Source organism: Chiloscyllium plagiosum, unplaced genomic scaffold, assembly GCF_037043375.1.
Source record: "Chiloscyllium plagiosum isolate Xiang-an unplaced genomic scaffold, Cpla_swu_hap1 HiC_scaffold_38, whole genome shotgun sequence".
NCBI classification, from domain to species: Eukaryota; Metazoa; Chordata; class Chondrichthyes; order Orectolobiformes; family Hemiscylliidae; genus Chiloscyllium; species Chiloscyllium plagiosum.
Genome location: NW_028270176.1, coordinates 17,729,004 through 17,755,854, shown reverse-complemented (window position 1 = coordinate 17,755,854; position 26,851 = coordinate 17,729,004). Strand labels below are relative to the sequence as shown.

The 26,851-nt window shown below is 50.3% G+C and overlaps 2 protein-coding genes across 2 annotated transcripts in view; both read left to right on the top strand.

Moving 5' to 3' along the window:
* The window catches only part of LOC122546827 (uncharacterized), a 62,493-nt gene that overhangs the window by 1,247 nt on the left and 34,395 nt on the right, over positions 1–26,851 (top strand). The window contains exons 2-10 of the mRNA XM_087980822.1: positions 1,207–1,332; positions 2,274–2,390; positions 3,242–3,385; positions 3,603–3,746; positions 5,607–5,771; positions 8,690–9,462; positions 9,512–10,038; positions 12,933–13,041; positions 24,428–24,930. Coding sequence (XP_087836948.1) covers positions 1,284–1,332; positions 2,274–2,390; positions 3,242–3,385; positions 3,603–3,746; positions 5,607–5,771; positions 8,690–9,462; positions 9,512–10,038; positions 12,933–13,041; positions 24,428–24,930 — 2,531 coding nt within the window. The 5' untranslated portion in view covers positions 1,207–1,283. The remainder of the gene's footprint in view (positions 1–1,206; positions 1,333–2,273; positions 2,391–3,241; positions 3,386–3,602; positions 3,747–5,606; positions 5,772–8,689; positions 9,463–9,511; positions 10,039–12,932; positions 13,042–24,427; positions 24,931–26,851) is intronic.
* LOC148139011 (putative G protein-coupled receptor 139) lies at positions 12,802–21,545 on the top strand. Its single transcript, XM_087980999.1, has 2 exons — positions 12,802–17,666; positions 18,575–21,545. The coding sequence occupies exons 1-2, from the start codon at positions 17,599–17,601 to the stop codon at positions 19,503–19,505; spliced, it is 999 nt and encodes a 332-aa protein (XP_087837125.1). The 5' UTR covers positions 12,802–17,598; the 3' UTR covers positions 19,506–21,545.

The window sequence follows — 26,851 nt, the reverse complement described above, 5'->3', positions numbered from 1 at the left end:
CACACAGAGGGTGGTACGTGTATGGAATGAGCTGCCAGAGGAAGTGGTGGAGGCTGGTACAATTACAACATTTAAAAGGCATCTGGATGGGTATATGAACAGGAAGTGTTTAGAGGGATATGGGCCAAATGCTGGCAAATGGGAGTAGATTGGGATATCATGGACGGGTTAGACCGAAGGGTCAGTTTCCATGCTGTATGAATTCATGACGCCAGGAGGATGATCAGTATTTTGGATGAAAGGGACTTTAAGAATCATCAACATATCACCTCAAAGGCCCGAAGGATGTTATTTTGTGCAAGAATCGAACACCTTTAGCAGGACACCGGAGATCAGCTTGGCATCAGGATGGAACCAAAGACGGAGACTTCCAAAAACGGAGACTTCCAAAGACGGACCACCATTGGTGGGATTGTGGCCTAGTTCCACCATTAATCAGGCCATAGTCAGGTTGGGTTGTGAGATTTAACTCGCTTCGTTGACGGGCGGATTTCGGTTGCTACATGCAAGAAGGATAAAATCATTCTTTCGGCCTTTGATTGTCCCTGAGGTTTCTCAGTAAGGAACCGAATGAATGTGGAGGGATTCCCCCAAGACAGGTGTGGCCTTGTTAACTCAGTGAGTGTTTCAACATCGAATCAGAAAGCACAAAACAGCTCTCTTGGCCCACTGGCCGGTTAGTGTCCGGAAAGTTCCGGCTGGAAATGTAGGGGAGGCGGGTACGATGGAAGAGGGCCATTGGATGGTGAGGGGGAATTGAACATAAAACAATGTGCAAGGCTGTGGGGAGAAAGCAGGAGGTTGGCACGAGGTAATGGCACTGGGTGTAATGGGCTGGTACAGGTAGGGAAGGCCAAATGGCCTCCTTCTGTGGTGAACCACGTCCCTGGTGCTGTGTGAGTGGGTCAGCCCTGGGCCCTTAAAGGGGTGCTCACCCCCAGTCCCTGAGGTATTTGTAAGGCACGTTCCCACCCTATTCCTGGGAAAGCTGCAGCAGGGTCACAGGGAGCCCATGAGCTGTCGATCCTTTCCCTTGTGGTCAGGCAGGAATGGTCACGGAGTTTCTAAAGCATGAGGTACACTGTCTGTCCCTGACCCAACATGGCACAGACTGTGGGAGGGGAATGGGGTGGGGTGAAGCCTGTACTGTGTGGCTGCTGGCAGAGGGCTCGTTTCAACATCTCTAATGGTGTTTCCTGATTTCAGAACAGAAAGAGAGCAGTTTGTGAACACAGACAGCAGCTCACCATCATCCCAGACACACTGGCTCTGCAGGGGAAAACATGAAGGTGTTCTTCAGCATTGTCCTGGTCTGTGCTGGGATCACAGCAGGTAAGGAATGATCTGTTTGTGTCACTGATCGGGTTGGGTGTTCCTGACACTATCATTGATGTCCCACTCTCTGGGATTGTCCCTCAAGGTGCTGAGTTACAGTCAGACAGCACAGGAACAGACCCAACCCGTCCAATCCAAACATATTCCCAAATCTAGCTCATCCCACCTGCCTACGCTTGGCCCATATCCCTCCAAACATTTCTTATTCACTGACTTGTCCAAATGTCTTTTAAACAGAGTAACTGTGTCCACACCCACCACTTCCTCTGGAAGGTTATGCCACACACAAACCATTCTCTGTGGATAAAACTTACCCCTTCATGTCTTTTTCAGTCTTTCTCCTTTCACGTTAAATATATCCCTCGTAGTCTTGAAATCCCCCACACGAGGGAAAAAAACCACCTGCCTTTCACTTTATCTGAATCCCCCATGACTTTATAAACCTCGATAAGGTCACCCCTCAACCTCCTACGTTCCAGTGAATAAACTCCCAGCCCATCCAGCCTCTCCTTATAACTCAAACCCACCATTCCAAGGAACATTCTGGGAAATCTATTCAGGACCCTCTCCAGTTTAATAATATCTGTCCGATAACAGGGAGATCAGAACGGGAGACAGTATTCCAGCCGAGGTCTCACGAATGTCCTTTAATATCCCACTCTCCCCCTCACTCCCCACACCCTTTAATATCCCACCCAGTCTAATCCCACTCTCCCTCTCACTCCCCAAACCCTTTAATATCCCACCCAGTCTAATCCCACTCTCCCCCCTCACTCCCCTTTGAAATCCCTCGCAGTGTGAGTGAAGCGTTTGAGGTTGTGATCGGAATGAGGGGGTGTAATGTGAAAGCACAGTACAGTAATGGTCCCCGAGTGAAAATTCTCCTCAATCTGAAACTCCGAGTCTCACTGAATTCTCTGCAATCTCTCCCTTTGCAGGACGATCTCTTCAATGTTTCACGTGTTCAGCCTCCTCGGGCTCCTGCTCACTGAGAGAGACCACTTGCCTGAGTGGCATCACCAACTGCCAGACTGTGTCATCCCACACCATCATCGGTAATCCTGCCTTTCTGTTGAGAGCCGACTCTTCCCAGATTGGAGGGAATGGGGCCAGACAGTGTGCTGGGAAGTTTCTTTCCCCGTTTGCTGATTGCAGACGTGTCGGCTGGAGACTAGGTGGCGGCTCCTGGTTTCAGTTCCTCTCAGCGCAAACCCACATGGAGCAGGGGCCCTGCTGTGGGACAGGGTGGAGTGTCCCTACCTCTGAGACAGGAGTGCCGGACAATCATCCCAGCCCCTGAAGAGGCGGCGGGTGATATTCTCCAGAACACTGAGGTTCTGAAAATATCTCCATGTGATACTGGGTTTATTATTGTCACATGCACCGAGATACAGTGAAAAGTATTGTTCTGTATGATATACAGACAAATCACACCTTACTGAAGTACATCAGGGTAATGGAACAGAATGCAGAATATAGTGTTCCAGCCACAGGGAAGATGCAGAGAAAGATCAACTCTAACATATGTACTGTCAGGTCATTAGTCTGATAACAGCGGGGAAGAAGCTGTTCTCGAATCTGTTGGTACGTGTTTCCAAACCTTTGTATTTTCTGCCTGATGGAAGAGGGTGGGAGAGAGTATTCCCGGGCTGGGAAGGCTCTTTAATGATGTTAATTTCTTGCCCGAGGCAGTGGGAAGTGGAGATAGAGAGAACGGGGGGAAGGCTGCTTTGTGTGACGGACTGGGCTGTGTTCACATCTCTCTGTAATTTCTTGTGCTCCCATACCAAGCTGTGATGCATCTGGATAGGATGCTTTCTGTGGGGCATCGACAGAAATTGTTGCAGATGGGGTGAACCTAAACGAATGATGTGGTGAAGTTCTAACTCCAGCCTGTTTACCGTAGACAGTGGGACTAAGACACTCAGACACATTAAACAACGCTGTGAGGATCCCTCTGAAGGTGTTTCGTTGAGCACTGGAAATGTGTTTATCTCCCGGAGCAGCCGTCTCTGTGGCTCAGACCGATGTAATGACCAGACAGTAGCAGGTGAGGATCACAGTGAGGTCTGTCTTGATTCAGACCCACATGAAAACCCCAGGTGGGGGGGGGGGGTGGTGGGCGGGTGGGGTTGGGGGGGGGGGGGGGGAGCGGGGGGTGATGAACGTCAGGTTTGGGGGGAGGGGATGTGACGATTTGAGGGGAGGACGGTTTGGCCCTTGAATCAAAAAGAAGGCATCTTCTCTTTTTCCCTTTGTGATTTCAGAGCCTGCTAACACCACCCTGAACGGACTGCAATGTTTCGGATGCTTCAGCCCATCCATGGCCTCCTGCCTGGCCAATCGACAGACGGTGAAGTGTGTGGGTCTGGAGAATCGCTGTGTGAATGGAACAGGCCAACAGAGATTGTGTACGTAGATACACTCCATCCTCCACTGCTCTCTCCCCACCTCGGTCACTGAGCTTCAGGGTCAATGTCGAACTCTCTCCCAGCTTTGGGAGATTGAAGGGAGCCATTGTTCAGGAGAATGGAATGATGGGATAGCACAGGACAGGATGAGGCCATTCAGCCCATTCTTGTCCACCAGGGTGCAGTACAGACTGGGTTCCCTCCGTGAACCAGTTGTCAGTCCACAGTCTGTATGCAGAAGGAGAGGTGGGTCATTGGCTGGTGCTGAATGGGAACATCCTTCAGCCCCAATCTCACCTGGGCCTGGGGCTGGGCCTCGGCCTGGGCCGACACTCTCCGTGGGCCTCAGCACTTGGCTCGGGACCATCCCCTGACAGGGAGCCTTTGACAGGGAATGCGCCTAAGTCTGGGCCCCTTCCCCAATCCAGCTCTCACCCCCTGAGCAGCTTTCACCCTCTGGGAGGGTAGGTGTCTGGGGGAGGGAGTTTTCGGGCCCCTGGTCTGGCTCTCAGCCTGGATCAGTGGTGCTGGAAGAGCACAGCAATTCAGGCAGCATCCGAGGACAGGCAAAATCGAAGTTTCGGGCAAAAGCCCTTCATCAGGAATAAAGGCAGAGAGCCTGAAGCGTGGAGACTCCCTGAGATTCTTGTAGAGAGGGGAGGAAAACTTCTTCAAGGCAGGCATCCTTGCAAGAGGATTCGCAGTAGGGTTAAAATCAACGAGGTAAAAACAATGACTGCAGATGCTGGAAACCAGATTCTGGATCAGTGGTGCTGGAAGAGCACAGCAATTCAGGCAGCATCCGAGGACAGGCTCTCAGCCTCACAGCCCACACCCAGCCATTGCTCAGAATGTAACATCCTACAGGTATCCCCTGCTTTTGGAAAGTTCACATTCCCCCACCTCCCTTTTCAGAAAGACCTACATTCGTATCTGTTTTCACTCACCGAAAGAAATCCAAAGAGGATTTTCACTTTTACCAGAAAAGGAACTGATTCTTCACTTTGTGCCATTTCGGCTTCTGAAAGGTTTCATCGGAACGCTCTACTTTCGGATCGCGGGTGAAAGGTGTACCTCTCCCCAGGAACTCACCAACCCCAGCCCAGCTCAGTGATCCTCCAATCACAGGCTCCCGCTCTCGCTGATCCTCCAACCACAGCCTAGTACACCGATCCTCCAATCAAAGCCTCCCCCTCTCACTGTGCATCCAAGCACAGCCTCACGCTCTCACTGACCCTCCAATCACAGCCTCCTGCTCTCACTGACTCTCCAATCATAGCCTCCCGCTCTCACTGCCCCTCCAAACACAGCCCAGCAAACTGATCCTCCAATCAATACCTCTCTCCATCACAAATCGTCCAATCACAGGCTCCCTCTAACATTGACCCTCCAATCACAGCTTCCCTCTATCGCCGAGTCTCCAATCATACCATCCTTCTGTCCCTGACTCTGCAATCACAGCCCAACTCAGTGATCCTCCAATCACAGGCTTCCTCTCACTCCCTGACCTTCCAATTGTAGTCTCCTCTATCGATGAGCTTCCCATCAGTCAAGCTCACTGACCGTCTAATCATAGAGCAGGTCACTGATCCTCCAATTACAACCTCCCGCTCTCACTGACTCGCTAATCACAGTCTCCCTCTCCCACTGATCCTCCAATCACAGGCTCCCTCTCCCATTGATCCTCCAATCACAGGCTCCCTCTCCCACTGACCCTCCAATTACAGCCACCCTCTCTCACCGATCCTCCAATCACAGCCTCCCTCTCTCTCACCGATCCTCCAATCAGGACAGTGACCCAGTTTCCTGTCAGGGATCCACTCTGTTGCGAAGTGATCTGTTCTCTGTTCTGCCCCGCAGTGTCAGATATTGGCCCAGATGTTGTTTTTAAAGGATGTGCTTCGGCGAATCAGTGCGGAGGGCGGATGGATTTGCAAACGTTGGGTTTGTTGCTAAGCGACCTGTCCTGCTGTGAAGGCTCTTTGTGTAATGGAGACACAGGGATCACCACCACAGTGGATCCAGGTAAAGGTGACACAGGCTCGGTGGGAGGGACCCAGTGACCGTCCCCCCTTCAGATCACCACCGTCCCCAGGCAATAATGGCATCTAGATCCTGTACCAGATCCCCTCGGATTGTGCTGCTGCAGTCGGATCCCCTCACTTTAAGCCTCATCGACCGATCCCTCTGACCCGTTCCCCCTCAGTCCCTGTTCCCCTTAAATGCATTGAGCGAGCCATCCCAACCACTGCCTGTGGTCATGAGTTCAACTCCCCCCAGAGGGACATTTCTTCCCTGTTCCTCACTGGATGCAGGAGAGACTATCGTGTGTCCCGATCCCCACACTCCTTCAGGATGATTTAATCAGGTATGCAACCTTCCTCAAATCTCCTGGCATTTTGGAGTTGGGTGGGGAAGGGGGTCAGTGTGATAGTTAATGCTGAGGAAGGTGGGAAGGGCTCGCAGCATTTTGGAAAAGTAAGTGCCCTGCTCCTCATTGTGAGTGATGTTTACACAGCTGCTGCTTCAAGCCAATGGGACGACATCAGGGTTGTGTGTGTGTGTGTGTGTGTGTGTGCGTGCCTGCCTGTGCGTCTGTGTGTGCGCGCGCGCGTGTGTGTCTGTGTGTCTTTGTGTGTGTGTGTTTGTCCGCGTGGGTGTGTGTGTCTGTGTGTTTGTGTCTGTCCTTCTGTGCCTGTGTGTTTGTGGGTGTGTGTGTTTGTGTGTCTGCCTGTGCCAGAGTGTGTGTGTGTGTGTGTGTTGTGGGGGGAGGGGGTGTGTGGGTGGTCAGTCCAGTTTGAAACCAGCTCAGTCCCAGCAGACACACCCAGAGCAGGAGCTGATTGGTCTTTGGTTAGTGAGCAGTTCCCCAGAACCGAAACCTTCTGTCCCTAGCAATTCCTTCCTGAGGTCAGTCATATTCCTTGCTCCGAAACCTGGTCTGTGCTCCCCACCGACCTCAGGCTAAACGGCCGGTTCATTTGGGAACTTTACGTTCTCCGATAATATCTTTAGCCGTTGCGGTGACTCCGGGAATAGGAGTCACAATAGTCGGGAATAATCCCAGGAAGGAATCCGGGAGGAATTTCTCTCCTTAGATAGTGAGACTCATTCTCCTGGACAGCATTGCAGATGGTCAGATCCCTCAATGTTGATTTGTCAATGAAAAATTCAACTTCTGCATCAGAATGAATTAAGTTCCAAAGTGCCCACATGATGGACTGGTCATGATGTTCCTCACCCCCACAGTTTCTAATTCCATCCCATTTCGAAAATACAGCAGAGGGGCAGGGGGTCCCTGATTTACAACCGTCCGCCTTACAGACACTCCTTACAAAGGTGATCCCATCCTGGGCTGTAATTATAACCATCCAACGCTCTAATGGTTCCTGTATTTACAAACGGCTGCTTTACATTGCTGGGGATGAGATTCCGACTTGAGTCCAGGCCAACTTGCAAATGGAGCCCGTTCACAATCCCCAGGGGAAACTGGTTCCCCTTTCTCCATCCAAAGGGATTGATCTCTCTAATCCCCACCGTCTCCCCTCCCCCACACTCATTGAATCTCACTCATCCCAGAATAGCCCATTCCCTCAATCCTTCAGTCTCCGACTCTGCCTGACGAGAGCAGTCTCCTCAACTTGTAGCTCCCGCTAACCCAGTGTGACCTGGGGAGAGATCATTCACAGCCTGGAGTGTAGGGGCAAGTCCAGTGGAAATCTCAACACCAACCCCCCACCCCCTTATCCCCAAATCCCTCACCCTTCCTCCCAAACCTCTCAGGAAGCATCATCTTCCGGATCCTGCCCAATCCAATCCTTCTCCCATTCACGGAGAACATGTGGTGATGAAGATTTCCAATTGGTGTTTTGGAATGAACTGAGATCAGTGGGCAGGTCATTGGCCATCTCTGTCAGTGATGTCCTCACTTTATTAATGAGGGCATGAATTCATAATTAAATTGGCCACATCACACTGACCTGACCTCATTCCCAGCTCTCTTCGATCGGAGAGTATATATTCTAAATCTCTCGATGCACTCAGGGTTTTACTGATTTCTCTGACTGTCAGAGGTATATTTAGTAAGTTTGCAGATGACACCAAAACTGGAGTGGACATCGAAGAAGATTATCTCAGATTACAACAGGATCTTGATCAGATGGGCCAATGGGCTGAGGAATGGCAGATGGAGTTTAAATTGAGATAAATTCTGGTCTCCTTCCTATCAGAAAGATCTTGTAAAACTTGAAAGGGTTCAGAAAAGATTCACAAGGATGTTGCCAGGGTTGGAGGATCTGAGCTACAGGGAGAGGCTGAACAGGCTGGGGCTGTTTTGCCTGGAGGGGTGATCTTTTCGAGGCTTATAAAATCATGAGGGGCATGGATTTGGTAAATAGGCAGGGTCTTTTCCCTGGGGTGGGGGAGTCCAGAACTAGGGGGCATAGATTTAGGCTGAGGGGGAAATATATAAAAGAGACCAAAGGGGAAACTTTTTCACGCAGAGAGTGGTACCTGTATGGAATGAGCTGCCAGAGGAAGTGGTGGAGGCTGGTACAGTTACAGCATTTAAAAGGCATCTGGATGGGTATATGAATAGGAAGGGTTTAGTGGTATATGGGCCCAGTACTGGCAAATGGGAGTGGATTTGGTTCAGATATCTGATCGACATGGACAAGTTGGACTGAAGGGTTTGTTTCTGTGCTGTATATTTCTGTGGCGCTATGGCTCGAAGGTGTTAAACTGACAGGTTTATCGATTCCTGAATCCTCAGCACGAACTTGAGAGACCTCAGGATCGGAATTAGAAAGTTAGTACAAACCCATCGGCAATTTCCTGCTCAATCTGGCTCATCAATATCTTGGCTCCTCGATACATGTGGGACTTAAGATTAATTATTTCCCAGCATTCTCTCCACTCAGTGTGTCTGTCTGAACTGCTTTTAGGTTCAAGAACGTCGACCCCAGCAGCAGCCAGCACGTCGACCCCAGCAGCAGCAAGCACGTCGACCCCAGCAGCAGCCAGCACATCGACCCCAGCAGCAACCAGCACATCAATCCCAGCAGCAACCAGCACATCGACCCCAGCAGCAGCCAGCACGTCGACCCCAGCAGCAGCCAGCACGTCGACCCCAGCAGCAGCCAGCACGTCGACCCCAGCAGCAACCAGCACATCAATCCCAGCAGCAACCAGCACATCAATCCCAGCAGCAAACAGTACATCAACCGCAGCAGCAGCCAGCCGTCGACCCCAGCAGCATCCAGCACGTCGACCCCAGCAGCAACCAGCACATCGACCCCAGCAACAACCAGCACATCGACCCCAGCAGCAACCAGCACATCGACCCCAGCAACAACCAGCACATCGGCCCCAGCAACAACCAGTACATCAACCCCAGCAGCCACCAGCACATCAACCCCAGCAGCAACCAGAACATCAATCCCAGCAGCAACCAGTACATCGGCCCCAGCAACAACCAGCACATCAATCCGAGCAGCAACCAGCACATCAATCCCATCAGCAACCAGCACATCGACCCCAGCAGCAGCCAGCACATCGACCCCAGCAGCAGCCAGCACGTCGACCCCAGCAGCAGCCAGCACGTCGACCCCAGCAGCAGCCAGCACGTCGACCCCAGCAGCAACCAGCACGTCGACCCCAGCAGCAGCCAGCACGTCGACCCCAGCAGCAACCAGCACGTCGACCCCATAAGCAGCCAGCACATTGACCCCAGCAGCAGCCAGCACATCGACCCCAGCAGCAACCAGCATGTCGACCCCAGCAGCAACCAGCACGTCGACCCCAGCAGCAGCCAGCACATCGACCCCAGCAGCAGCCAGCACGTCGACCCCAGCAGCAACCAGCACGTCGACCCCAGCAGCAGCCAGCACGTCGACCCCAGCAGCAACCAGCATGTCGACCCCAGCAGCAGCCAGCACATTGACCCCAGCAGCAGCCAGCACATCGACCCCAGCAGCAACCAGCATGTCGACCCCAGCAGCAACCAGCACGTCGACCCCAGCAGCAGCCAGCACATCGACCCCAGCAGCAGCCAGCACGTCGACCCCAGCAGCAACCAGCACGTCGACCCCAGCAGCAGCCAGCACATCGACCCCAGCAGCAGCCAGCACGTCGACCCCAGCAGCAGCCAGCACGTCGACCCCAGCAGCAGCCAGCACGTCGACCCCAGCAGCAACCAGCACGTCGACCCCAGCAGCAGCCAGCACGTCGACCCCAGGACCAACCAGTGCATCAACCCCAGCGACAACCAGTACATCAACCCCAGCAACAACCAGTACATCAACTCCAGCAACGACCAGCACATCAACCCCAGCAACAACCAGCACATCAACCCCAGCAACAACCAGTACATTAACTCCAGCAACAACCAGTACATCAACCCCAGCAACAACCAGTACATCAACCCCAGCAACAAACAGCACATCAACCCCAGCAACAACCAGCACATCAACCCCAGCAACAACCAGTACATCAACCCCAGCAACAACCAGCACATCGATCCCAGCAGCAACCAGCACATCGATCCCAGCAGCAACCAGCACATCAACCCCAGCAGCAACCAGCACATCGATCCCAGCAGCAACCAACACATCGATCCCAGCAGCAACCAGCACATCGATCCCAGCAGCAACCAGCACATCGATCCCAGCAGCACCCAGCACATTGACCTCAGCGAACGGTAACTTCAAACGTGCAACCTGGCGATTCCAGTCAAACGGAGGCCCCTTCCTTATCTCTCAGTGACTCGAGGGTTCCTGTCCCCTTCCTCCCACCCCATCCATTCCTCTGCCCATCACCCCCTCCTGTCCCTCCCCCAGGAACATTTTCCCTTTCACTGGGGAATGAAAGCAGCAACTGGGGTCAAGCACTCAGTGGGTCAGACTCCAGTCCCTGCCCCTGGTGGTGGGGAGGGGGGGGGTGCGGCGGGAAGGGGGTTTGGTGGAGTGGAAAATGCCAACATTTCCCATTGGTGTACAGCGTTGGGTGAGACTGTGGGATGGGACCGGATTTTATAACAAATGTGGAAACAATTCGTGGCTGTGACTCATCTTTACTACCGTCACCTCCCACCCCACACCCCCCACCTCAAATCCCACCACCCTCCCCGGTGCCATGAACCCCCACCCACCCCAGGTCCGGCCCCGCCTTCCTCCTTGATTCATGCCCCCCTTCAGAATCAGATTAGTCTCGATCTCAGTATCGGAGCGGACGGGCCCACCCTCAAGGACTGACCCCACACCACTCCACACACTCAGGCCAGGAAGGGCCGTGGGATCTTTGTGTTCTGCAGGAAACTCCCTCCCCCCGACCCAGCCCCAGAGCAAACCTCCCCTCCCCCCCACCTTCACCGTCCTGTCACTGACCGAGCCTGTGTGGGTAGGACCCCCTCCCCATCCACCCCCACCTTCACCGTCCTGTCACTGACCGAGCCTGTGTGGGTAGGCCGTGTCCTGAGAATCCTTACAGTCCATGGCGTTCTCTCGGAAGCGGCGATGGGATTATTGCCTTCGGTCCCCTCCCCTGACCCGGCCACAATCTCAGACAGCACATTCCCACATCCCAATCACACGTCCTGTTCCGAAATGTTGCTCTAATTCTTGGTCGCCCACGCCCCCTTCATAGAATCCTACAGCACGGAAACAGACCCTTAGGCCCAACCAGTTCGTGCTGACTACAATCCCAAACTAACCCAGTTCCAACTGCCTGCTCCTGGCCCATATCCCTCCAAACATTTCCGATTCATGGCCTTATCCAAATGGCTGTTAAATGTTGTAACTGTCTCCAAATCCACCTCTTCCTCAGGAAGATCATTCCACACACAAACCACCTTCTGGGTAAAACATCGGCCCCTCCTCTCCTTTTTAAATCTTTCTCCTCTTACATTAAAAATGTTCCCCTTCGAGTCTCAAAATCCCATGTCCTGGGGAAAAGACCTCGCCCACTAATCCTATCCATCCCCGTCATTATTTGATACACACTCGCTCCAGTGAAGTCCCAGATTACCCAGCCTTCCTCTCTAACACAAACCTTCCACACCTGGTAACTTCCCGGGAAATCTCTTCAGGACCCTCTCCGGTTCAATAATATCGTTCTGATAACAGGGAGACCAGAACGGGACACAGTATTCCAGACGAGGTCTCACCAACGTCCTTTAATATCCCACTCTCCCTCTCACTCCCCACTCCCTTTAATATCCCACCCAGTTTGATCCCACTCTCCCTCTCACTCCCCACTCCCTTTAATATCCCACCCAGTCTAATCCCACTCTTCCCCTCACTCCCCACTCCCTTTAATATCCCACCCAGGCTAATCCCACTCTCCCTCTCACTCCCCACTCCCTTTAATATCCCACCCAGTCTAATCCCACTCTTCCCCTCACTCCCCACTCCCTTTAATATCCCACCCAGGCTAATCCCACTCTCCCCCTCACACCCCACACCCTTTAATATCCCACCCAGGCTAATCCACTCTCCCCCACACTCCCCACACCCTTTAATATCCCACCCAGTCTAATTCCACTCTCCCCCACTCTCCCCACACCCTTTAATATCCCACCCAGTCTAATCCCACTCTCCCCCTCACACCCTTTAATATCCCACCCAGTCTAATCCCACTCTCCCCCACACTCCCCACATCCTTTAATATCCCACCCAGTCTAATCCCACTCTCCCCCTCACTCCCCACACCCTTTAATATCCCACCCAGTCTGATCCCACTCTCCCCCTCACACCCTTTAATATCCCACCCAGTCTAATCCCACTCTCCCCCTCACTCCCCACACCCTTTAATATCCCACCCAGGCTAATCCCACTCTCCCCCACACTCCCCACTCCCTTTAATATCCCACCCAGTCTGATCCCACTCTCCCCCACACTCCCCACACCCTTTAATATCCCACCCAGTCTAATCCCACTCTCCCCCACACTCCCCACACCCTTTAATATCCCACCCAGTCTAATCCCACTCTCCCTCACACTCCCCACACCCTTTAATATCCCACCCAGTCTAATCCCACTCTCCCCCACACTCCCCACACCCTTTAATATCCCACCCAGTCTAATCCCACTCTCCCCCACACTCCCCACACCCTTTCATATCCCACCCAGCACCTTCCTTCCCTATTCCTTGATGCAGTCACTGACCTTTTTGGATTATTCCCCCCCACAGTTCCATTGAGTCGAGAAGTGATGATTATCATCGCACTGATTGTGGTCCTGGTGTTCCTCATCATCGTGCTCACAGTGCTGATACTGAGATGCAGAGTGAACAGACATCGGTATGATGGATTGCCATCCCATCATCTGCTGTCACCGGGGGGGATACGTGTTTCCTCCATCTCGCTGTGAGCAGTGGAGCCAAACCCAGCTGTGATGTCAGCACAGGACGTGCGGAAGCTTGCATGATGGGAAGTGATGCTAACTTGACATCAACGCTCAACCAACTGACTGTGAAAGGAACAGGCCTCTGTGGACCCTGCAAGTGCCTGCCAAGCCGAGGGTCAGTTGACCGGGTCAGGGGAGCCAAAGGGGATAGAATAAGGAATCATGGACCCAGATGTTCTCCACTGCCCTTGGAATCTCTTGGAAGGTTCTGATCCACAGGGTCTGAGCAAGAGAAGGGAACGGGACAACTCCAGAGCCCCCCTCCCGGTGAAGAGCCCCAGAATTTGGAATAGTTAGTTTAGATGGAGCAGTTTTTGTTAGGTGTGTCCAGGAAGGGTTCCTGATGCAACATGTAGATTGGCTGACTAGAGGGGAGGCCATCTTGGATTTGGTGCTTGGCAACGAACCAGGCCAATTGTCAGATCTCTCGGTGGGAGAGCATTTCGGTGATAGTGATCCCAACTCCCTGACCTTCACTACAGTCATGGAGAGGAATAGGAGCAGACAGTATGGGAACGTATTGAATTGGGGGAATTAGAATGCGATTAGACAGGAAGATTGGGAGCAGTTAATCTCAGGGAGGTGCACGACAGAAATGTGGAGGTTGTTGAGGGAGCACTTGCTGAGAGTGCTGGATAGGTTTGTCCCACTGAGGCAAGGAAGGGATGGGAGGGTGAAGGAACCTTGGGTGACAAAGGGATGTGGATCATCTAGTCAACAGGAAGAACAAAGAACAAAGAGAATTTACAGCCAAGGAACAGGCCCTTCGGCCCTCCAAGCCTGTGCCATCCAAATCCACTGTCTAAACCTATCACCCAATTCCTAAGGATCTGTATCCCTCTGCTCCCCACCTACTTATGCATCTGTCCAGACACATCTTAAAAGAATCTACCATACCTGCCTCTACCAGCTCTGCTGGCAGCGTGCTCCAAACACCCACCACCCTCTGTGTGTGAAGTACTTACCGCGTGTACCCCCCTTAAACCTTTCACCTCTCACTGTGAAAGCGTGACCTCTTGTTATTGAATCCTTCACCCTGGAAAAAAACTCGTCCCTATCCACCCTGTCTATACCCTTCATGATTTTGTAAACCTCAATCAGGTCCCCTCTCAATCTCTTTTTGTCTAATGAAAACAAACCCAACCTACTCAACCTCTCTTCATAGCTAGCACCTTCCATACCAGGCAACATCCCCGTATCCTTCTCTGCACCCTCTCCAAAGCGTCCACATCCTTTTGGTAAAGAGATGACCATAACTGTGCACAGTATTCTAAATGCGACCGAACCAAAGTCTTGTACAATTTTAACACGACCTGCCAGCTCTTGTACTCAATACCCCACCCGATGGAGGCAGTCATAACCATGTACCTTCTTGACCACTCTACCCACCTGTGCAGCCACCTTCAGGATCCAATGGACCTGAACTCCCAGATCTCTCTGCTCAGCAACTTTTCCCAAGGGTCTTCCATTTCCAGGATAGTTCGCGTTAGAATTAGACTTCCCAAAATGCATCACCTCACATTTGCCTGGATTGAACTCCATCTGCCACCTCTCCGCCCAACTCTCCAGTCCATCTATATTCTCCTGTATTCTCTGACAGTCCCCAATGCTTCTGCTACTCCACCAATCTTCGTGTCATCTGTAAACTGACTGATCAGACCAACAATGCACTCTTCCAGATCATTTATGTACATCACTAACTACTGTGACCCCCGCACTGACCCCTGTGGAACACCACTGGTCACCTTCCTCCATTTCGAGAAACTCCCTTCAACTACTACTTTCTGTCTTCTGTTGCTCAACAAGTTCTTTATCCACCTACCTAGAACACCCTGCACCATGTGTGGCAGGGATGTGCAGGTTAGGGTGGACTGGCTGTGCTAAATCGTCCCATAGTGCCCAGGGATGTGCAGGTTAGGATGGATTGGCCATGCTAAATTGTCCCATGGTCTCCAGGGATGTACAGGTTAGGGTGAATTGGCCATGCTAAATTGTCCCATAGTCTCCAGGGATGTACAGGTTAGGGTGAATTGGCCATGCTAAATTGTCCCACAGTGTCCAGGGATGTGCAGGTTAGGGTGGATTGCCCATGCTAAATTGTCCCATAGTGTTCAGGGATGTGCAGGTTAGGGTGAATTGGCCATGCTAAATTGTCCCATAGTCTCCAGGGATGTGCAGGTTAGGGTGGATTGGCCATGCTAAATTGTCCCATAGTGCCCAAGGATGTGCAGGTTAGGGTGGATTGGCCATGCTAAATTGTCCCATAGTGTCCAGGGATGTGCAGGTTAGGGAGGATTGGCCATGCTAAATTGCCCCATAGTGCCCAGGGATGTATAGGTTAGGTTGGATTGGCCATGCTAAATTGTCCCATAGTGTCCAGGGATGTGCAGGTTAGGGTGGGTTGGCCATTCGAAATTGTCCCATAGTGTGCAGGGATGTGCAGGTTAGGGTGTTTTGGTTATGCTAAATTGTCCCAAAGTGCCCAGGGATGTGCAGGTTAGGGTGGATTGGCCGTGCTAAATTGTCCCAAAGTGCCAGGGATGTGCATGTTAGGGTGGATTCGCCATGCTAAATTGTCCCATAGTCTCCAGGGATGTGTAGGTTAGGGTGGATTGGCCATGCTAAATTGTCCCATAGTCTCCAGGGATGTGCAGGTTAGGGTGGATTGGCCATGCTAAATTTTCACAGAGTGCCTAGGGATGTGCAGGTTAGGGTAGATTGACTGTGCTAAATTGTCCCATAGTGTTCAGGGACGTACAGGTTAGGGTGGATTGGGCATGCTATGTTGTCCCATAGTGTTCAGGGACGTACAGGTTCGGGTGGATTGGCCATGCTAAATTGTCCCATAGTGTACAGGGATATGTCGGTTAGGGTGGATTGGCCATGCAAAATTACCCCACAGTGTCCAGGGATTTACAGGTTAGGGTGGATTGACCATGCTAAATTGATGGAGATTATGACGAGGTCAGACAGGTTATTTTTCAGTGCTTATGAATTAGTACCAGAGGCGTATGGACAGTGGTTCAGAAACATAAAGTAGGAATCAGGTCAGACTAATGTTGAGTTCAATCGAATTAAACATAGTCATTTTGAGAGGTGGGTGTGGGCCTTAAGAACTATCCATTTGCATACAGAGGGTGGTGGTGTAGGGTTTTTTTTCAGACTGGAGGCCTGTGACCAGTGGAGTGCCACAAGGATCGGTGCTGGGTCCTCTACGTTTTTTCATTTACATAAATGATTTGGATGCGAGCATAAGAGGTACAGTTAGTAAGTTTGCAGATGACACCAAAACTGGAGGTGTATTGGACAGCGAAGAGGGTTACCTCAGATTACAACAGGATCTGGACCAGATGGGCCAATGGGCTGAGAAGTGGCAGATGGAGTTTAATTCAGATAAATGCGAGGTGCTGCATTTTGGGAAAGCAAATCAGGGCAGAACTTATACACTTAATGGTAAGGTCCTAGGGACCTTACAGAGAGACCTTGGAGTGCAGGTTCATAGCTCCTTGAAAGTGGAGTCACAGGTAGATAGGATAGTGAAGAAGGCGTTTGGTATGCTTTCCTTTATTGGTCAGAGTATTGAGTACAGGAGTTGGGAGGTCATGTTGTGGCTGTACAGGACGTTGGTTGGGCCACTATTGGAATATTGCGTGCAATTCTGGTCTCCTTCCTATCGGAAAGATGTTGTGAAACTTGAAAGGGTTCAGAAAAGATTTACAAGGATGTTGCCAGGGTTGGAGGATTTGATCTACAGGGAGAGGCTGAATAGGCTGAGGCTGTTTTCCCTGGAGCGTCAGAGGCAGAGGGGTGACCTTATAGAGGTTTATAAAATTATGAGGGGCATGTATAGGGTAAATACACAAAGTCTTTTCCCTGGGATGATATAAAAGATATAAAGGGAACCTAAGGGAACTTAAATGCCTTTCCAAGTAGATTTTCCAGACATATTGGAACCTCTGCCTTTACGACCCCTCTCAAACCAAAACAAGAGCCAACTAACCTTGTTAAAGGAGCAGCATCATCGCACAATACAAAGAGGAATTGTAAGGTTTATGTTTGAACTTTGTTTCTTTACCTTTCTGCCTTGTCCTGAAGATTATGTGGCTCTGTACATTTCTACCTAAGACTGTGTCCGGAACAGTGGCTTGTACACTTTCCACTGTACTCATGTAGTTGAGTACACACGACAATAAAGGAAATCTAATTCCCTGGAAATTAGTGACATTTCATTCTTCAAAATAGATTCTATTGTGTAATAATCCTCAGAGGAAAATAGTTCATTTGCTGCTTGTTCAGATCACTGAAACTAATGTAATTAGTGATTCAACCAGCTTTATATTCTCACCAGAACGTCAGCTTCCAAATAACATGAACTTGTGTTGACAATATTACTCTATTGAGGTGGACAGATCATTGCCTCCCCAGGAACAGCCAGACGTGACTGGGACAGAATGAAATACTCAGCCATCTTACAGGCAGTGCGCATTTACTACCCAATTCTTGCAGCTGTTGGTATCATTGGGAAGTCTTTAAATCCAGTTACGTTTGTGTAAAATCTTTTTACACTCTACGCCCTCATTCTTTGTGGAAATTTGACGTGCTCTCCTCAGCTTTGGTTATTTCCCAACATTACGCTCCTCGCCGTTTCACCAGTAGTTCATTTTTATTATTGTTTCCTTCCGTCTGTTGAAGCAGGTTGGTTTATAAATGTTTTGCAGAGAATTTAGTTCCAACACAGAGCCAGCTAAGTCAGCATTTATTCCTCATGTGGAGCTACACTTCAGAAGGTAGCTGCCATCTTTACCCACTGCAGACCGATTGGTGAAAGAGCGTTGGCATCGAGTCATAGAACACAGAAATAGAGCCTTCGGTCTAACTAGCCCATGCTGTACATGTTTCCTGAATTGAACTCCCCTCAGTTGCCTGCTTATGGCCTATCTCGTGCTAAAACCTTCCTCTCTATGTAACTGTCCAAATGTCTTTTAAATGATCCAGCAAAACTGAAGGAACAGTGATGTGTTTCCAAGCCAGGAAGGTGAGTGGCTTGAAGGGAACTTGTAATTTTTCACCACATCTACTGTAATTGAGTTAATATATTCATCTGAGGCAATTGTTGTGAGTTAGCAGACATGCACGGTGGCTCAGTGCTTAGCACTGCTGCCTCACAATGTCAGAGATCCGGCTTCAATTACACCCTCAGGCGACTGTCTGTACGGAAGTTGCACATTCTTGCCTTGTATGTGTGAATGGTAAATTAGCCATGCAAAATTGCCCATAGTGTCCAGGGATGTGTAAATGAGCTGTATTATTCGGGGGAAATGCAACAGGGTAGGTGCCTGTTTTGACACTGTACAGATTCTATGTTAAGCAAACGTCATTACTGTGACTCCGATAATGAAAAGGTCTCCCTTTCTTTATTTTTCATCCAGTTAACTCCGTGGCAATTGTGATCCTGATTCGAGGCAATTGTGGGCTCTCCAAATGCGTCACTCGCTATTTGTTGGCAATGACTTTTGCAGATCTGTTTCTTGTCATCCTTAAGATCTTACTGGACCGAGTTAACGTTCTGCATTTCCCGGTTACTTTCTTATCCATCACTCCAGTCTGTGCTTTGAGAACTGTTCTGTTTCTTGCAGCTCTGGACGGTTCAGTTTGGTTCACAGTTGCTTTCACATTTGATCGGTTTGTACTGATCTGTTGCCAGAAACTAAGCACAAGATATTTTCACGAGAGAACCGCTTTTGTCGTTATAGCAACGGTGAGTGCGGTGGGTTGTTTGCAGTCAATTACTTGGTATTTTGTATTTGTTCCTGCAATTATTATTGACAATGTGCCGTGGTTTTGCATGACAGTACCAGACTACTATACATCATTATTTTGGAAAGTGTACGTATGGATAGACACTACATTTATACCTTTGCTCCCAATTGCATTGATTTTGATATTCAATGCTCTGACTGTTAGGCACGTTATAGCAGCCAATCGCATCCGCTCACGGCTCCAGATCCATGCAAATGGAGGGAATAGTACTGATCCAGAGGTGGTAAACCGGAGAAAATCCATCATCTTGCTCTTTGCGTTGTCCGCTAATTTCATATTGTTCTGGATGACACATGTCATACGCCGTTTCAGCTTTCAAGAGGTAAATTATAATTATGAAGACAAGTCTTTAAATACTCCAATGTTTGTCTTCCAAGAAATTGGATTCATGTTACGGCTTCTAAATTCATGCACCAACACCTGCATTTACGCTCTAACACAGACGAAATTCAGAGAGGAGTTAATCAATGGAATCAAATATCCATTTACTCGACTTGTTAAGGTCTGCAATCAGAATACACATCTGACCACTCTTTGAAAATGTATTTTCAGCCACAAAACAGGATCTCCACTTTGGAAAATGAGAGGAATTCTATGTCCTAGTAGAGTCATAGAGTCATAGAGATGTACAGCATGGAAACAGACCCTTCGGTCCAACCCGTCCATGCCGACCAGATATCCCAACCCAATCTAGTTCCACCTGCCAGCACCCGGTCCATATCCCTCCAAACCTTCCTATTCATATACCCATCCAAATGCCTCTTAAATGTAATTGTACCAGCCTCCACCACTTCCTCATTCCACATACGTACCACCCTCTGTGTAAAAAAGGTTGCCCCTTAGGTCTCTTTTATATCTTTCCCCTCTCACCCTAAACCTATGCCCTCTAGTTCTGGACTCCCCGACCCCAGGGAAAAGACTTTGCCTATTTATCCTATCCATGCCCCTCATAATTTTGTAAACCTCTATAAGGTCTCCACTTAACCTCCAACGCTCCAGGGAAAACTGTTCAGCCTTTCCTTGTAGCTCAAATCCTCCAACCCTATCAACATCCTTGTAAATCTTTTCTGAACCCTTTCAAGTTACACGACACCTTTCCGATCGGAAGGAGACCAGAATTGCACACAATATTCCAACAGTGGCCTAACCAATGTCCTGTACAGCCGCAATATGACCTCCCAATTCCTGTTTATAACATTTCTCTCCATATCAGGAATTAGCCAAGAAAAACAATCTCTGAATTACCTCCAAAGAAATCCCTGAAATAAGGGGACCGAAACTGCCCACAGTGCTCCAGACGGGATCTCAGCAGCACCTTTTACAGTTACAGGATGATTTCCCTGTTCTTATACTCCAAGCTTCTGGAGGTAAGGGCCAATATTCTGTTCACCTTCCTGCACGCTGTGTGCTAGCTTTCTGTCTGCCTCCTTGCCTTGAGGCTGCTTCGCTATTTCCGCACTGGAACCGAATGAACACAGGAAAATTGTTGCTGTAGGATTGTGTGTTGTAAAAAGCCTCGATACATCTCTTTTCTGTTGAGATTCTCCAACAGCAACAGGTTTCAACTCACTTCGAGAACAAGAGACAAGTCTTCGAGTATTCACAGTGACTGTGCCCCGTCATTGTGACCAGGCTGGTGATTTCATTGATGATTAATCCTTTTGCCCCAGACAATGCAGCTTTCCCTCACACTGAGATTGGACAGAGGGAAGTAATTCATGGAAGGAAGAGAAAAGAACTGAAGCCGCTGGACCAAGAGAAGCAAGTTGTGTAAACCAGTGGGGAGAGAATTGGAGATTAAAATTCACTTTGCACAGGGATCCCATTTGATGAGGAACATGAACTCAGCTTCTCCCTACACAGCTCCTGCCTGAGAACCTCCATGCTACCAGCATTTTCCGGCTCTACTCTCCATCTTGAGCATTCCCAACATTTTTGTGTTAATTGAACAGTCAGCATCCGTGTGAATGTAAACTACATGATGGGATTAGAATTTCCTCCCTATCAGTCTGATGGCCGCACTCTCTGCAATGTGGTTTTCAGTCGTTTGGAAAGGACACTGAAACCAGCAAGGTTAGCTTTGTCAGTCCAATGTTCACTTTGTTTAATGCCCAGTGCATTAATAACCAACTCCACCAATCAGTGACCAGGGACAGACACATCCAGCTCAGACGGTCTGGGTGAGACCAGCAGCGGTGGTCCATACCTCTGAGCTAGGAGACTCGAGAATAAGTTCTCCAGAGGTGTATAATAATGTTGGGAAGAAAATACCTACAAAACCTAACGGGCAGCCTTTGGACCATTGTAATAGGGACCAACTGACACCATCCCGATAAACCCTGAACAACAAACAGAGCAGCTGAACTGTAACCTCCAGCTAATCCAACAATTCACGAGTTCCACAATTCAAAGCAACACATCCCTTGGTCAGTCAATGCTTCCACTCGGTGAGTAACAGCTAGTGTACCTCACTGAGAGCTGAGACCGCCCCCTGCTCTGTACGTTCCTCGCTCTGAGCTGTGCAGAATGGGGTTTCTTTTCTTCCATTGATTGAAGTAAATTTGGATTTCAGTTCAAACATTTTATGAACTCATTATTTGTTAAACTCGTCAGTATTCTGTATGTCTGTGTGCTTCATCAACACTTACCAGCAGAGGGAGGTCAGGGTGTGTGTGTGTGGGAGAGAGAGTGTGTCTGTGTATGTCTGTGTGTGTGTATGTGTGTCTGTATGTGTGCATGTATGTGCCTCTGTGTGTATGTGTGTGAGTGTATGTGTGTCTATGTGTATCTGTGGGTGTGTCTCTGTGTGTATGTGTATCTGTTTGTGGTGTATGTGTATCTCTGTGTGTGTGTATCTGTGTGTATGTATCTGTGTGTGTGTTTCTCTGTGTCTGTGTCGCTGTGTGTGTATATCTCTGTATGTGTGTGTGCTCTGTATGTGTGTTTGTATCTCTCTGTGTGTGCCTGTGTGTGTGTGTCTGTGTGTGCATGACTGTGTTTGCCTCTGTGTGTGTGTGTCTGTGTGCATGTATGTGTGTGTGGCTGTGTGTGTATGTGTGTGTGTATGTGCGTCTATGTGTGTGTCTGTGTGCATGTGTATATGTGCATCTGTGTGTGTGCCATTGTGTGTGTGTCGATGTGTGTGTCTGTGCATGTGTCTGTTTGGATGTGTGTCTGTGCGTGTGTCTGTCTGTGTGTGTGTCTCTGAGTGTGTATATTTGTGTGTGTGTCTCTCTGTGTGTATCTGTGTGTGTATCTCTGTGTGTGCGTGTCTATGTTGTGTCTCTGTGTGTGTCTGTCTGTATCTCTGTGTGTGTGTCTCTGTGTGTGTGTCTCTGTGAGTCTGTCTGTGTGTCTGTATCTCTGTGTGTGTGTATCTGTGTGTGTGTCTCTGTGTCTATCTGTGTGTGTGTCTCTGTGTGTATATGTGTGTGTGTCTTTGTGAGTCTGTGAGTGTGAGTCTGTGTGTGTGTCTCTGTGTGTGTGTATCTGTGTGTGTCTGCACATCTCTGTGTGTATTGTGTGTGTATATGTGTGTGTGTCTCTGTGTGTATCTCTGTGTGTGTGTCTGTTTCTGTGAGTCTGTCTGTGTGTGTATCTGTGTGTGCATGTCTGTGTGTATCTGTGTGTGTGTCAGTGTGTGTCTGTCTATGTGTATCTGTGTGTGTGTATCTCTGTGTGTATCTGTGTATGTCTGTGTGTGTGTCTGTGTGTGTGTGTCTGTGTGCGTGTGTATCTGTGTATGTGTAGCTGTGTGTGTATCTGTGTGTGTGACTTTGTGTGTCTGTGAGTGTGTGTGTGTGTATCTGACCTGGTGGCTCCCGCTGTCCGGAATAGTTACACTCCCTGAGGCTCCCATCCTTCCCAATGGACCAGCAAATGCTTCCATACCAACCCCAGATGGGGCAGGAGAGAGTGGGCAGCGCTGCCTGACTGCGTGTGGGTGTGGGTGTGTGTTGGTGTGGGTGTGTGAGATATTTAGATTCCCAAGTGGAGGTGGATCATTCTGTGACTGCCTGAGTGACTGATATTTACAGAGTCCAGCAGAAGGATATTGCTGGCATTTTAACTTCAAAAATATCTTTATTCAATAAAAACATTGTGTATGTAGACCGTCACAAACACAGCTCGATTCTGTATGACATCACCTCAAAGGAACAAGCAAGCATTGGAGTTTGTCTCCCTCCAAACAAATCAAAGCCATCTCTTACTTGAATAAGACAATATTTACATCTTTTGAAACCTGGGGAAGATTCAATGACTTAACGGACCCTCATTTAACCGAGGGAGAAGGAGCTCAGGCACTGGTCAATCCTCACTTTGCTTTAACGGCAGCTACCCCTGGGCTTTAATGGGTCCTGCAGCACACAGTCATGGCTCTTGGGATGTGACCGTCCACAACACTCAGTCGGGGTCAGCTGCTTTTTTCTGGAAGACCAACAGGTTTGAAGCAGACTAAAGAGCATCTCCCAGTGAGTTGATGGCCCTCCAGGAGCAGGCACCAGCTACTGTTGGTCTCGGTTCACATCCCGCGCAGAGCACAGAGTCCCACGTCACCGAACTGCTCGGGACGAACATCGACACAAACCACTACATCTTCCTCCAGATTCCCTTCACAAAGGCACAGTCCAGCAGGACTGGTGTGGCAGTCTGTACCCGTGACCCCCGCCCCAGCCCCTACAGCCATTTCAAGGGCAGCGTGCAATGGTACAGACCGACTGGACGTGCATTAAGGCTCTCACAGGTAGGGCCCTTCTCACCAACAGCCAAGTGTCGTTTTGGTGTTGGTGAGAATGTTCTGCTGATGGGACATTCTGCTAAATGACTTTGACCGTCTGCTCAGTGAACCACCCAACATGATCCACCCTCTCCCTTCCCCGCAGGATCTCGAGGACGCTGTGTGCTGATCAGGTTGTGATGGACTGGTGGGTAAAGGGGTTTCTCTTTACAAATTTCTCCAGGAGGGACAGGTGATGAGGAACAGTCCAACCTCTTAGAGCGTTCCACCACAACGTGTCCAGTCCCATCCTTCACAACCCCGGGGGACAGGTCAAACCTCAGTACACAGCGACACTTGGTGTTTCTGTACCAAGGATCTAGGTACAGCTTGATGCATTTGCAGACAAAGATGGCCATCAGGATGAGGGCAACATCCTGGGTGGTCTTCTCGCCTTATCCAGAACTTTGGACATAGTGGACCAGCAGACAGGGTCCACCTTTGACCTCCAGATGAAGAAGTAGAGATTTCCAGTGACTGAAACAGTACAGTTCCTGGGATGGGTCAGACCCACGCCATGTCCAACAGAGAGAGAGAGAGAGACTGTGCCTCACACCCGATCCCTAACTCTTTACCCACAGCGGAGAGGGAGCAGTGCTCTCAGAGCTCAGTTCCTGCCTCACCTTGGCAATACGCCCCTGGTCATAGCTTCACTTTAGCCTTGATTTGCCTTTTCTCCCAAGGTCAGTTTGACCCCCATGCAGATACCCATGAGTCTGTGCAGTGACAGCACTTCCAAGCAGAAAACAGAAAAGCCATCCATGTGCAGGAAGGCTTTGACCTGGTGGCTCCCGCTGTCCGGAATAGTTACACTCCCTGAGGCTCCCATCCTTCCCAATGGACCAGCAAATGCTTCCATACCAACCCCAGATGGGGCAGGAGAGAGTGGGCAGCGCTGCCTGACTCCGGAGCTGATCGAGAAACTTCCTGATTCCCACCCATGGATTGAGACTGAGCGAACGATGCTGGGGTCGAGCAGTCGGATCCAATTGCCCGATTCCCACCCCGAAGCTGATTTTGGAGAGCACGTCCCTGCTGTGGATCTGCGAGACCTTGTCAAAAGCCTTCTGCTGGTACAGGCTGATGAGGCAGGCACGGAGCCTCCCTTGTCCTACATGTCAGCGATTCTATCCCTGAAGTGGACAAGGCTCTCTGAGATTGTCCTGCCCAGTACAGTATGTATTTGGTCAGGGTGATTCACCAGTCTCTGACAGACCTGACCCGGTCGGTGATGACTGGGGGCAGGATTTTGCAGTCTGCATTCAGCAATGAAGTTGGTCACAGGACTGTCCGCTTCACCACACACTGCTGTTCAATCACCTCTGGGGGTTTAGAGACTCACACACACACCTCCTGTTGGAAGGTGCCTTTTACTCAATAAGGTTTAAGAAGTAGCAATTGACATATCCCACTTTAGATGGAAGATGAGCCAGAACAGTTAGGGAAGTTGTGTGCTGTCAGAGGGGAATCAGGGATCTCGATCTTGTGGAGGAATTGTCCTGCTCCCTAGTCTTTCTGAAATAAACATTCAACAAGTTCGACACTGACCTCTCGGCCAGTAATAAACATCAAATGGTCATCAATGGTGCTTCTATCACTGCACAGGTATTCCAGAGACCCAGGTAAAGTTCTGAACACTGGAGATCAGACCCACCAGAGCTGTCCAGAGTGATCACAGTCTAAGGAATTGCAAAGGGAATATGGGGACAAACATGGAGGACATTGTCAAAGATTGGGATCAATTATTGAATTTCCTTCCTGGGGAAAATCAAAATGACCTGGAAGAGTTATTGTGATCACATGGGGAGAGATGTGGAACAAAGCTGGGAAGTCTGACCCGAATTCTGCCTGATCTGTGATAGGAGATGCTGTTCTGATTAAGCAACATCCATCGAGGCCTAACCCTCGAACATAGGCGCAGGTTCAAAAGGAAAGTGAACACATGTGCCAAGCCAATATACCCAAAGAGAGTCACAGTGACTGGAGCAGACCAATAGTAATGGGGCCAAAGTCAGACAGGACCCAATAATTATGTGTGAACCATCACAAAGTTAATTCAGTTAAAAGACTATTGCATTTCCGATTCTGCATTTGGAAGATTGACTCTCTGTTAGTGCAGCATTCCCTTGATCTGATGCTCAATCATTGAGGCACTCCCTCAGCACTGACCCTCCGACAGAACGGCGCTCCCTCAGCACTGACCCTCCGACAGTGCGGCACTCCCACAGCACTGACCCTCCGACGGTGCGGCACTCTCTCAGCACTGACCCTTCGACAGTGCGGCACTCCCTCAGTACTGACCTTCCGACATTTCGGCAGTCCCTCAGTACTGACCCTCCGACAGTGCGGCACTCCCTCAGCACTGACCCTCCGACAGTGCGGCACTCCCTCAGCATTGACCTCCGACAGTGCAGCACTCCCTCAGCACTGACCCTCCGACAGTGTGGCACTCCCTCAGCACTGATCCTCCCACAGTGAGGCACTCCCTCAGCACTGACCCTCCCACAGTGCGGCGCACCCTCAGCACTGACCCTCCGACAGTGCAGCACTACCTCAGCACTGTCCCTCCGACAGTGCAGCACTCCCTCAGCACTGACCCTCCGACAGTGCAGCACTCCCTCAGCACTGACCCTCCGACAGTGAGGCACTCCCTCAGCACTAACCCTCCGACAGTGCGGCACTCCCTCAGCATTGACCCTCCGACAATGCGGCACTCCCTCAGCACTGTCCCTCCGATAGTGCGGCACTGCCTCAGTACTGACCCTCTGACAGTGCGGCACTCCCTCAGTACTGACCTTCCGACAGTGTGGCACTCCCTCAGTACTGACCTTCCGACAGTGCGGCACTGCCTCAGTACTGACCCTCCGACAGTGCGGCACTCCCTCAGCACTGACCCTCCGACAGTGTGGCACTCCCTCAGCATTGACCCTCCGACAGTGCGGCACTCCCTCAGCACTGACCCTCCGACAGTGAGGCACTCCCTCAGCACTGACCCTCCCACAGTGCGGCGCACCCTCAGCACTGACCCTCCGACAGTGCGGCACTCCCTCAGCACTGACCCTCCCACAGTGCAGCACTACCTCAGCACTGACCCTCCGACAGTGAGG

Bases quoted from the DNA above. Each gene is read 5' to 3' on its own strand.
- LOC148139011 (XM_087980999.1), top strand. From the start codon at position 17,599: ATGAAATACTCAGCCATCTTACAGGCAGTGCGCATTTACTACCCAATT. The intron at 17,667-18,574 runs TGGGAAGTCTTT...TATTTTTCATCC, and splicing joins CTTGCAGCTGTTGGTATCAT to AGTTAACTCCGTGGCAATTG.